This window comes from Sinocyclocheilus anshuiensis, unplaced genomic scaffold (assembly GCF_001515605.1).
Source record: "Sinocyclocheilus anshuiensis isolate Anshui unplaced genomic scaffold, SAMN03320099.WGS_v1.1 scaffold58, whole genome shotgun sequence".
NCBI classification, from domain to species: Eukaryota; Metazoa; Chordata; class Actinopteri; order Cypriniformes; family Cyprinidae; genus Sinocyclocheilus; species Sinocyclocheilus anshuiensis.
This window is the reverse complement of record NW_015547688.1, coordinates 314,505-327,622: the sequence shown is the minus strand read 5'-3', so window position 1 is coordinate 327,622 and position 13,118 is coordinate 314,505. Positions and strand designations below refer to the sequence as shown.

At 36.9% G+C, this 13,118-nt stretch overlaps 1 protein-coding gene across 2 annotated transcripts in view; it reads left to right on the top strand.

Moving 5' to 3' along the window:
• Window positions 1–12,619, top strand: part of LOC107703360 (non-receptor tyrosine-protein kinase TYK2-like) — a 37,670-nt gene extending 25,051 nt beyond the window's left edge. For both annotated transcript variants that reach the window (XM_016505958.1, XM_016505957.1), the window contains exons 7-24: window positions 594–749; window positions 835–992; window positions 1,075–1,189; window positions 2,531–2,714; window positions 2,867–2,985; window positions 3,600–3,767; window positions 3,845–3,932; window positions 4,079–4,206; window positions 5,394–5,529; window positions 6,002–6,153; window positions 6,228–6,378; window positions 7,785–7,879; window positions 7,966–8,158; window positions 8,991–9,109; window positions 9,206–9,378; window positions 9,645–9,762; window positions 11,471–11,581; window positions 11,683–12,619. In XM_016505958.1, the coding sequence (XP_016361444.1) occupies window positions 594–749; window positions 835–992; window positions 1,075–1,189; window positions 2,531–2,714; window positions 2,867–2,985; window positions 3,600–3,767; window positions 3,845–3,932; window positions 4,079–4,206; window positions 5,394–5,529; window positions 6,002–6,153; window positions 6,228–6,378; window positions 7,785–7,879; window positions 7,966–8,158; window positions 8,991–9,109; window positions 9,206–9,378; window positions 9,645–9,762; window positions 11,471–11,581; window positions 11,683–11,826 (2,508 nt within the window). In that variant the 3' untranslated portion in view covers window positions 11,827–12,619. The remainder of the gene's footprint in view (window positions 1–593; window positions 750–834; window positions 993–1,074; window positions 1,190–2,530; window positions 2,715–2,866; window positions 2,986–3,599; window positions 3,768–3,844; window positions 3,933–4,078; window positions 4,207–5,393; window positions 5,530–6,001; window positions 6,154–6,227; window positions 6,379–7,784; window positions 7,880–7,965; window positions 8,159–8,990; window positions 9,110–9,205; window positions 9,379–9,644; window positions 9,763–11,470; window positions 11,582–11,682) is intronic.
• Window positions 12,620–13,118: the final 499 nt, after the last annotated feature.

The following is a 13,118-nucleotide window of genomic DNA, read 5'->3' as shown; positions in this document are numbered from 1 at the left end:
AACACATTTCATTACACAAAATAATGTTATTTTTAGCAGCATCATATGACCCCTTTAATATATGCCGACTCGCGCATATGATCCGCTCCGTGCGATCCGTCCAAAGTCCGGATCAGACTGTGTGCGCTGCCGTAGTTTGCGTGAAACAATGTGAAACCAGACCTCATTTGCACCAATGGAAAGCAGCCGGCACTTCAGCATCTATTTATAGTGTAGGGGGCGGGTGTTTCGGATTGTAGAGAGCATTTGATTGGTCAGAAGATTTGATGAGAAGATGAAGTACGATGTGACGTCAAAAAAATCATTGAGTCTTTTTGGCGGAAGTGACGAACTGCAGGCTTTGAATGTTTATATCTTCTAAATATATAATATGCGTATATGCGATGGTGCCGCAGACGGCAGCCTCAGTGTTTGGCTCTCCAAGCTTGTAACACTCCAAAGAGAAAGGAAAACTTGAAATCGCATCATATGACCCCTTTAAGACTTAACATATTGATACTAACACCCAAAAAACTTTAATTTTGATTTCATGGGGACTTTAACCTTCGTCTTCGCTAATAGAACTGTACGCTTAAATTCTTCCCACTTTCCAGGGGAATGACTATAATCCTAGTCAAAACAGAGAAGCACAGCCACCTGATGAACAGGAAATGGACAACTGGAGCACCTTCTGTGACTTCCCTGAGATCTCTCATATTGCCATTCAGGGCATAAACGTCTGCATCAGTCGGCAAGACAACATGTCAATGGTAAACAGTCTGGTAAAGCTGTATTTGGTTTCCATCTTTTGTGTTCGTATTGTACGTGACTCACCTACATATATTTGTGTTCCAGGACATGCGTTTGGGCTCCAGTCTTCAGGCTCGCTCTCTGGTTTCACTGCTGGATGGATATTTCCGCCTTACAACCGACGCGCATCATTATCTTTGTCACGAAGTGGCTCCGCCCAGAGTGGTTCTCAGTGGGACCAATGACCTGCACGGTCCCATACTGTACGTCCCTCGCATTTCCACATGCAGCCATGTGGTCTTCCACCATTTTTATTGATGTGTTCACTCTTTATCTTGCTCTCAGAGATGAGTTTGTGCTCCAAAAACTGAAGAAAGAAGCAGAGGAGGGAGCGTTTATTGTGCGCTGGAGTGTTTTGGATTACCATCGCATAATCCTGGCATCTCTGAGTCGGACAAAGGTAATGCTCTAGTTACGGGTTTTTATGTTAACTCTGACAATTTGATTGGTGGAATTTAAGAATTAAAGAATTGTGAAATGAATGTGAAATATGTTAAGTGTTGGGAAGGTTACTTTGGAAATGTAATAGGTTACAGATTACAAGTTACCATATCTAAAATGTAATAAGTAGTGTAACTATTTCAATTACTTCATTAAAGTATTGTAACTGATTACATTTGATTACTTTTCTAATGAATGTTTTCAACTGTTAATCATTTTCGAACATCTAAACCAAGAAGGGTTAACCTTATATAGTAGTACTCAACACTAAACGCAAGATTATAATAATTTAAATATAAAGCACAGCCACCACAAAATCAGAAGTTAGCACCTCTTTTTACTTTGAGATTGTTCTGTTTTTTTGGGGTTTTTTTTATTTTCCAGCACTGGAAAGCATTTTTTTCACTTGCCATGGTGGCAAGTCTCAGACAGGTTGTAGCCTAAAGCTTTCAGCGGCAATGTGGATTGATGTAATGGGCAGACGTGCTGCTCTGCAAATTCATACAAGAGAACCAATCAAAAGCATCAGAATAGTATCAGCTAACTAAAAGCCTTTAAATGGCAGGAGGCATTGTGCACATCAAAAACGGGCAAAGGCAGCTTTTTACAGAAAATATTCAGATGTAACCCCCTTTGTAATCGTTTTCATGAGTAACTGTAATTTAATTACATATTTTATCTCAGTAACTGTTACTGATTACAATTACATTTCGTGTGTAATTAAATTACGTAATGGCATTACATGTAACTAGTCACTCCCCAACGCTGGTGAAGTATTAGTAGTGGTGCTTAATAATTAAGCTGATGCATGTGAAAGAATTAACTTGATAGACAGGCAAACTTGCCTTGGTTTGACTTCGATAGGTGGCAACTGTGAGTCTACAATTAATTAATTCAGTGGAAGAGACCAGCTTTTTTGTGAGAATCATGCCACTTTGTTGTGTACAATTGCTAGCGGCACACAGTGCGAAGGATCTTTTAGTGGTTGCCGTATATCATTGTGCAACGAAAGATGACTCTATTCTCAATCAATCACATGGCCTTTATCCCGTCCCCCTCTCTCTCTTCCACTTTGCTTCCTGCCAGCCCTAAACTGCCCTATCATAATAAAGGCAAAAATGATAAAAAATAAATCTTTAAACAATCGTTTCATAGACCAAAGTCCCCACCCTACAGTACATTTTTTTTCTTTTTTGATGTCCAGTTTCACAGATGGACGTCACAATACAGAAAAAAAAATGTCTGTGGCTACATCCTTTAAATGTAAATGTATATCTCTGATTGACTTGGATTCTGACAGGATGGAGAAAATCCAACATACAAACAGTTCAGAATTACACAGAAGGGCTCCACGTTCAAACTGGAAGGCTGGGATCAAGAGTTCTCCAGCATAAAGGAGCTCACCAGTAGCTTAAAGACCTTCGTGCTGAAGTCTGGAGAAGACAGCTTCACTTTGAAAAAGTGCTGCCTGCCCAGACTAGGAGGTGAGTGTGTATTTGCTGCTTGGCAGACTTTACATTCAAACCTCTGAGTCATCCTGGAGTGCATCTCTGATTAGGAAAAATTCCACAGAAGTACATGATTCTTATCATTTAGTGAGTCATCCTGTTAACGGGTTTTTATGGTCATCTTGCAGAGCTATCAAACCTTCTCGTAATGAGAAAGGGTGCCAACAGTAGCATTAAAACAGTCTCTGAAGCCCTAAACCTGAGCCAGCTGCGGTTTCATCAAATTAAGGACAAGGAAATTACAAAGGTATGTGATCGTACGCAATCATTCACCTTTTTATCCTCATGAGCTGAACACTACAGTACCAAACCACTGATAAGGGACTTTTTCATGCATTCCACTTTGGTAGATTAGTTGCACTGATAAAATGAAAGCAGACAGCACTTCTCTAGATATCCGACTTGTAGTTTTTCATATTTCAAATGTGTTGGAGTGTTTCTTTAAGTTTGGGCACTTTTGACCAAAAGAAACATTAAAATAGTGTATAAAACATTAAGTTTTTTCCTAAATAGAGTAATTTTGTTTTTAAATTAATTATTAATTACTAATTTGCATAATGTTGCTAGTTTGGAAATGATATCAAATATATTGTGCAATAACAAAAACAATAAAAAAAGCACCAACAAGTAAATAACTTCAAAAATATCTTATTTATTTATATTTTTCGGCCTTCGCTGACATCAAGTACTTTTTTTTTTTTGTTGTGATGAAAATGGGATGAATGAGGTTGCCTTTTTTTTTATAAATCATTTGAAAAATGTGATGTGGGCTTCATGTAGCAAAGAGAAAAATGTTAACCCCTGGGTCATGAAGTATCCGTGACTGAAGAAACTCTTTTTGACATTATTTGATGGATGCAGGAGCAGCACTTGGGACGAGGGACCAGGACTAACATTTACTCAGGCTGGCTGAAGGTTCACAGTTCACTAGAGGATGAAGACGACGAGTCTAATAACAATCACCGCAACGTGAAAGGCATCCGAGTTGTCCTTAAAATTCTGGACCAGAGCCACAAGGATATAGCACTAGTAAGAGTCATCTGATAATGTATGGTAAACACCAGCGAAAGCACAGATGATGTCTCATTGATTGTGTTCATGTCTAGGCATTCTTTGAGACGGCTAGTCTCATGAATCAGGTGTCACACTGTCATCTGGTCTTTGTGCATGGAGTTTCAGTCAAGGGATCTGAGAGTGAGTGCTGTGCCCTTTTTGACTTCCTCTTTAAAGGCCGCAAGTGTCGTCATTTGTTTTCGTTGTCTTTTTTATGAAAACTGTACTTTTTACCATCCGCCAAACACGTTATGTATCTGTTGACTGTACTGCTGTTATGTGAACAGACATCATGGTGGAGGAGTTTGTGGAGTTCGGCCCATTAGACGTGTTCCTGCACAGAGAGAAGTCACGTGTCACTCCTCAGCGGAAGTTTACTGTGGCTAAACAGCTTGCCAGCGCTCTTTGCTATCTTGTGAGTTATTCATTCAATATGGGATTTTTAAAATAGAACAGCTTACATCAATAATTGCCAAGATCGTTCTCTCAGATCATTCTATGTAATTGTGAATCACACAAAAACTGTCATAGTTCACCCTAAAATCAAAAAACATAAAACAACAATATTATTTGATATTTTAACGAGCAAAGTAAAACTCAAGAAAATATTGAATTTCAAGAAATATTAACTAAATATTAATAATGTAAAATGGTTGCACTTTATTTTAAGGTGTCCTTGTTACAGTGTAATTCTACATTTAAGTACTGAGTGATATTAATTAACTACATGTACTTACTATATGGTTAGGATTAGGGTCTGGCTTAGGGTTACTTGCATGTAATTATGCATAATTTATTGTTATTACAAATAGTAAGTACATGTAATATGCGCAACAAGGTCACCTTGAAAATTTTAAAGTAATTTAATTCAAGTGATAATTGTTTGTTTTTGCATGGGAACATTATATAACAAGAAATATTCTTTACTATTTTTATAAGCAAAGAAAAACTCAAGAAAATATTTAATTTCAAGAAAAATTAATTAAATAGCAATAATTTAAACATAAACAAGTAATTCAAGACATATTACACCTCTAAATCAAAGGGAAAATATTAAAAAATATAAAGAAATCGTTTTTTTTTTTGTTTTTGTAAAGCCTATTTTTAACATGATTTTAATATGATTGACAGTTACATCCAATTCTCGTTTCTGTAATCTGAAAAATACATTTGATGTTTTTGAATTAAATGTGTTATTTTGTAAAGTATACTGTACCTTTTAAGAAATGTCTGATATTTCACCTCAAAATCAAAAGAACAATTACTATTATAAGAAGTTGTGTTTGCATTAAGGAAATTGAATCTTATATTTTTCATTGTAACATTATTGACAAGGCCAGTTATTATTACTCTAATGTGAAAAAAATAACACTACTGTATATCACTATAATTATTACAATAATTTTTATTTAAAGCATATTTGATTAAGGACAGGATGGTTTTCATACTGTATTACAGTAATGAGAATGAGATAAGCAATCATTAAATGTCATGAAATTTCACAACATCCTAATGCAATATATTATTTATTTTCTTTTTTTCTTTTTTAAAGTTTTGTTTTACTTCCTTATGAGACTGCATCCATAACCTTGCTCTTTACAGGAGACAAAGCGTTTGGTCCATGGAAATGTCTGTGGCAAGAATATTCTGGTGGTCAGGAAGGGTTTGGAGGAGGGCACGTCCCCATTTGTGAAGCTCAGTGACCCTGGCATTTCTCTGTCGGCTCTGTCTCGTGGAGGTAAGCGAGAACTGTGTTGTTATTCACACGTACTGTAGAGACGAGTACATCCTGTACCCCTCTATCTGTGTCATTTCTCTTGTTACCTCAGTCCGCTTGTCACTACTGTTTACTTCATCAGATTCGCTCATGGTTCACAGAACAGGAAGCTACGAACCAACCACTTCCTTATGGTGATGCACACTTCCTTTAGTCAAGCACATTTATTAATGTCAGGATGATCATATTTACAGCAGTGAAGCAGCTGTCCAGAATGCACAGTGACAGAAACCCTTCAGCACATTGTTTGTCATAGAAATACCTCAAATCACATGGCTTTTTGAGGAGAGGCATCGTATTACTTTTCATGAAAAAATCGACCTGATGAGTGAGAAATCAACCAGACTAAAAAATATCCCAAACACCCTAGGATCGCATTTTATGTCAGAAAATGACAAAGTCTTTGTTTCATATGTTTGTGTCTTACTTGAAGAGCGCGTGGAGCGCATCCCGTGGATCGCTCCGGAGTGTATCGCTGACGGGGCCCGTGTAGGAAGCGCTGCGGACCAGTGGAGCTTCGGAGCGACTCTGCTGGAAATCTGCAACAACGGAGATCTTCCTATCAGCGGCAGCACACTGCCTGAGGTACGGCTTCCTCCAGCTGTGTACTGACACCACACACTCGCACCGCTTTCTCATAAGCTCTCCTCCATCTACAGAAAGAGCGATTCTACGAGACACAGAGTCGCCTGGCGGTGCCGTCTTCTCAGGAGCTGGCCAGCTTTATCAGCATGTGTCTGACCTACGACTCCGCGGCACGGCCGTCCTTCCGGACCATTCTGAGAGAGCTAACAGAGATTCAGATTAAAAGTGAGTGTCTGAACAATCAGGGTTTTTCTGTTGTTTTGTTGTGTTATCGCTACCATGGTACAATTATAGTGGTAGTTCATCCAAAAATGAAAATTCTGTCATCATTTACTAATCCTCATGTTGTTCCCAACATCAAAAGAAGAACAAATGTCTTCTTTTATCCATTTAATGAAAGTTAATGGGGCCTAGTGTTGTTTGGGCCCCAGTGTTCTTCAAAATATCTTTTTTTGTGTGTTATATAGAAGCAAGTCATACAGGTTTGACATGAAGGTGAGTAAATGATGACAGAATCTTCATTTTTGGGGGAACTATTTCTTTAATACTAGGGACTCAAGATGTACAGTATCTATCCAACTCTCCTAATGCAAAATTGTAGATGAATTCATGATTGCTGTGTCTTATTAGTGCCACAGTAAGCAATTACAAGCATTTCCCTGTTCTTGAACAGAAGCTGTGGGGCTATTTAATGCAATTAGAAACCATCTCTAAAGTGAGCAGATAGAGAAGCTACTGCTGCTGCTAATAAAGAACATGTTGTTAGTCTTTCAGAAATGCAAAACATCAATTTTCGGTGTTAAAAGGCATAATAAGTGTATCTATTAAGAAAAATGGGATTTGTTTTGAGATCTCTGTTAGGCATTCTTTATCGGCACATCATAATAGTAATTGTAACATATTTGTTTGCAACAGAATTTCTTTAAAGTCAATAATGCACTAAGCAACATCTTCTTACATCTTTCAATACAGTTTCATTTACAAAATGTTTAAAATGGCAATATTTTAATGTTGTTGACACTTAATGAAAAGAACAACATGATGTATTTCATAATGTATTCATAACATTAATGTTTTTGTCAGAATTGTGTAGTTGTTCCAAACAAAATATCACTTAAAATAGGCATTTCTGATTTTCGCATCATTTTTGGTTTCAGCCAAGAATTTTAATTTCATTCCATCACTATAATTGGCCATTTTTAGTCTTTGTCAAATAATCTGTATCAGTATCAGCAGGCAATATCAGATCATATTTTCTTCTCTGACTAACACTATTTTTTTTCTGTCACGTTACAAAACAATTATTTGTCTTTTATAGTATATTAGCATATATTTATGTCTTGAAGCATCAACACTTACAGGATTATGTAAAAATAAAAAGTGTATCAGTTCATATTATCAGCCATCATATTGGTTAATAACCATAATATCACTATTTAGGTAATATCACTACCTTAGGTAAAAACATGTTATTGAATTATTAATAATATATTTATGTTCCATAGTTTTGAATGGCAATCCAAGTTACTTGAATACCATAATAATACAGTGTTAATACCAAAAAATAAAATAAAAATAAAAAATGTGTTTGTGACTTCAGAAATTGATATGTTATTGTCTTCTTCAATAAGATCCAGACATTTCATCCGAATGTGAGTCACTCCCAGATAGAGACCCCAGCCTCTTTTACAAACGCTACCTGAAGAAGATCAGGGATCTGGGAGAGGTCCGTTTACGGTTTCTGCTCAATAATTTCTTCAGGTCTTACGGTCATATTTCAGTTTCTTATGATACTCTGTGACTTGCTTCCAGGGACATTTTGGAAAGGTGATGCTGTACGTCTATGACCCTGCCAATGATGGAACGGGAGAATATGTGGCGGTGAAGGCCTTGAAACAAGAGAGTGGAAGTAACCTCCACGATTCCTGGATGAAGGAGATTGAGATACTCAAGTCACTTTACCACAACAATATTGTCAAATACAAGGGGTGCTGTACTGAACTGGGTGAGCAAAGCCACTAGCTTATAGCCCACATTAAATAAAAGTTTTGTCACTTTTAGCTCATGTTCATTAGCTTTCTATATTCTAGTGTACAGCTAAAAGACACCTGTATTTGAGAAAAACTAATTTAAAACTAATTTGAAATAGAAATGCTCATTTGAAACTGAATAAAGCTCAAACAGCTCTGGTCTGAGGCAGTGAAATTTTAGTGTTGAGATACTATCATTTTCATTAAAATTTCAAATTAGATTTTATTTTATAGTTCTCATTTTTCGGTTTAGTTAAAGTTTTAATTTAGTTGTGTTTTCATTACTTTTATTAGTTAGTTTTTTTTAAGGTGTGTATAGATTTTGTTTGTTTATTTCAGTTATTTTACTATATCAAGTTAAACTGAATGAAAATGAAAAATGTTTCCTTGGCCGCTACCTGGAATTAAATAAGTCTCTGGATTTTATTTGATTTCAGTTCATGTTTATTTTATTGGCTTTTAGTCATATGTTTATTAGTGTAATATGACATGTATGTACAGCTAAAAGTTGACAAATACCACTTTTAGCAAATATATGTTTCACATTCTAGGAATATGGACCCAAATTTAAATGATAAACAGGGATTTTTTTATTTTTTATATATATTACGGGCCATCGATAATTCTTCTCTTGAATAACAACTCCACCTCCACCAAATTTATAAATATCAACTGCCTCCGCAGCAAGTCATTGTTTCCTAGGCTATGTCCCACCCCACTTCCTGTTTCTATAGGAAATATTTCATAAACTCATGCAAACTGTGACGGCCACACTCGCGGTGTACTATATGTGGTATTTTGTTTTAGGTGGACAGGTGGTTCAGTTAATCATGGAGTATCTTCCACTGGGAAGCCTCAGAGAGTACCTGCCTAAACATCGGCTGGGAATCGCACAAAGTCTCCTGTTTGCGCAGCAGATCTGTATGGTGAGGAACTCAGATCCTTCAAAGTCAAACTGCAGCTACTTCAGAAAAACTAATAGTCCTTACTCTGCTGTCCGATCTGTACTGCTGCACCCATAGGGGATGGACTATCTGCACTCCAAGCGGTACATCCACCGGGATTTGGCTGCACGGAATGTTTTGGTGGAGAATGAAGGCGTGGTTAAGATCGGTGACTTCGGCTTGACAAAGTACATTCCCGAAGGGGAGATCTACTATCGTGTCCGTGAGGATGGAGACAGCCCTGTGTTCTGGTAAGCTGTAATAGCTGGAGGCTTGGGGAGATGGGTAATGTTCTCTAACGTTGAGTGCTTTTATCAATGCAACATGATCTGTTAATGGATTTATGGACGTCATTAGACATAATGTGGTGTCAACTCCGTGAAAGCATAAGTATGTTTGATATCGATCGACACAATTATTGAATAATTCCAAAAAAAAAATGTTTGCCACCTTACATTTATCTCTGGGTTTAAACAAACAGCAGTTATTCCAAAACACATTATTTTTTGCTTTTTAGGTATGCCATAGAGTGCCTCAAGGAGAGCAAATTTTCCTTTGCCTCTGATGTTTGGTCCTTTGCTGTGACCCTCTATGAGATTTTAACCCATTGCAACCATCGCCAAAGCCCCCCTTCGGTATGTCTCTCGCTTTGATAGTTTTGCATCATTTTGTAATGTTTATGCAAAAAGTGCATTCTGTAATGTTCCAGTTTTGCACATAAAGAAAGACAATTGTAATGCTGTCTCTGTAAACCTGCAGTAATGAACAAAATGACCAAAAATGTCCGTTTTATTTAAATGCGTCGTATAATACAGAAAAAACAAATGGTCAACAAAAAGCTCTGGTGTGACGCAGTGTGATTTTAGTTAATATTTGGTAATCTTTGTAATTAATATTTATTTTTTAAATAATTTTTAGTTTTATGTTTTCCTTTTTCATTTTAGTTCAAGTTGCAGTAATTTAGTTGTGTTTTTTTTAATTTTTTTTTATGTCAGTTTTAGTTATTTGATTTAAACTTAATAAAAATGAGAAATGTTTCCTTGGCAACTAGCTGAAATAAAATGAGCTTCAGAATTTTTATAAATTTTTATTTTATCTGAGTATATGTTTTTTTTTCTTCCTCAAAGTAATTTTTGAATGGTTTTAGTTTGAGTTAACCCTAGTGTGAGGCAGCAGCAGCAAAAGGGATAGTTCACCCAAAAATGAAAATTACACCATGATTTACTCACCCTCAAGCTATCCAAGGTGTATATGACTTTCAGACAAATATAATCGTAGTTATATTAAAAAATGTTGTGGCTCTTCCAAGCTTTATGAATGAATGGGGTTTAAGATTTTGAAGCCCAAAAAATTTTATCTGTCCTTCATAAAAAGTGCTCCACACAGCTCCAGGGGGTTAACAAAGGCCTTCTGAAGTGAATCGATGCGTTTGTGTAAGAAAAATAACCTTATTTAAAACTTTATAAGCTGTAATCTCTAGCTTCCGCTAACTGTCGCACTCACGTTCACGAGAAAGTACGTCATCCGCTTGAATGCCACTCCCAGTGAATGTGCAAGACAGTTAGCGGAAGCTAGAGATTACGGTTTATAAAGTTTTATTTTTCTTACACAAATGCATCGATTCACTTCAGAAGAACTTTATTAACCCCCCGGAGCCATGTGTAGCATGTAGTTTTTTTTAGCTTCAAATTCTTAAACCCCATTCACTGCCCCCATTCACGGCATTTTTAATATAACTCTGATTAGGCCTGTCGCAATAATCAATATATCGACTTATATCGTGCAATATATGTACATGACCTCAATAATTTTTGGTGACACAATATATCGCCCATTATATTTACTTAAAAAATGAATGTCACCATGTTTTGTACATTCCACTTGCGCCTGTGTCTTTTGCAGCTTCTCGTACATAACGTGGTGTAGTCATGAGGTGCTCGTTCAAATTTAATAAAAGCTTCTACAAAAAAGTTTCATCTGCAGATTTGGTCTTGTTTAGGGATCTGTGCCTTTCTGCATACGGACATCTGACTGCTAAGTAGTGAATTTGTTTTTCAGCAATAGTGTGCAGCCTTAATTTACAGAGAAAAAGAAGAAAGTCATACACACCTAGGATGGCTTGAGGGTGAGTAAATCATGGAGTAATTTTCATTTCTGGGTGAACGATCCCTTTAATAATAATCAAACTTCATGCACCAAGGCCAAAAGGAGTTAGAATGTTCAAAAAGAACCGTGTGAACATTCATTAGAATTTCTCATTTGTTAAAAGAAATTATTTTTTGCTAACTTTTCCTTTAAGTTTGCAGTGTCTTTTAAATTGATGGATGACTTTGTTTTCCATAGAAATTCTTTGAGATGATGGGATTGGTCCATGGTCAGATGACTGTGGTTAAACTTATTACCCTCCTGGAGAAAAACGAGAGACTGCCGTGCCCTCGAGACTGTCCTCGTGAGGTACTGTGAAACTAAGCAGCACAAATATTCATAAATGCAAAAAAATACAGTTTGAAAAAAATACAACATTTATTTGCACAACCCGTGAATCCTCATTGCAGGTTTATTTACTGATGGAGCAATGCTGTGATTTCAACCCTGGGCAGCGTCCATCATTCAATTCCCTGGCTGAGTCTCTGAAGGACATCCGGCGAACCTACAAACAGCAACCGTCTGTGCAGCTCGCTCAGCTCAACCATCGCTGACCTGCTCTTTCTCTCTCTCTGTGCTGTTCTCACAGCCTGTAACCACAGCACTTCACTATGAGCCTGACCACACTTGGCTCATTGGGCCGTATTTTTAGAAAAGAGGATATTTTTCCTCTTTTTTATGTTCAGTTGAGGGAACCCACATACTGTACCTCTCTTTCTACCAAAACTGTGCCGGTGTTTATGCTAGACCCAGAGCTTGGTTCTACAAACCTCTCTTCGAACTGTTCGCCGCTTTCAGTCACTTCAGAGGTATACAATAACTTAACTTACTTTTGCTCTATAGCCACCAGCTCCAGCATCAGCACAGGTCCTCTGTCGGTGGAAAAAAGTTAACTGTGACATTAAGTGCTCTTTAAAGCAACCGTATGTAAGTTTTGACCTTGAAATAATCAGTTTTAAAATCATTCTGGTGGTACACTGACTTCTAAGAAGGCGAATGTCTTCTGTTTCTTTCCCACACTCCACCGCAAACGTCTCTTCTGGGAGTATGTAAGTTTGGTGACTTGCTTTACGGCAGCAACAAATGCACGTGTACAGCTGTCCACTGTAAAAACTACATTGAATTCCTCACTTAACTGTAGGGGTCACAAAAATACACAAAACTACATACAGTTGCTTTAAGTCAAGTGTCTTGCTGTTGAAACCATAATAACCAAAGAATGCATGGTTGTGGACATTATTCATTCTTTATTTCATTCCAAATGTAATGTATTATTGTGTAGATACTCTCAGGTGTGTTTAGTTTACTTCCTCTTTCCCCAGTCCTGCTGTTATATATATATATATATATATATATATACAGGTGCATCTCAAAAAATTAGAATATCATGGAAAAGCTCTTTATTTTTTGTAATTTAATTTAAAAAAAAGCAAACTTTCTTATATTCTAGATTCATTGCTCACAAACTGGAATATTTCAAGAGTTTGTTTGTTTTAATTCTGATGGTTACGACTTGCAGCTTAGGAAAATTTAAAATTCAGTATCTCAAAAAATTTGAATATTCCATTTTGAGCTTGATTAGTTTGATTAATTTTGAGTATAAATACTGGGACCTCCTGGGCTAGTTTAGAACATGCAACCACAATTATGGGGAAGACTACTGACTTGACAGTTGTCCAGAAGACGATCATCGACACCCTCCACAAGAAGGGTAAGCCACAGAAGGTCATCGCTGAAAGGGCTAGCTGTTCACAGAGTGCTGTATCGAAATATATTCATAGAAAGTTGACGAAGGAAAAAGTGTGGTAGGAATAGGTGCACAAGCAACAGGGATGACCGTAGCCTT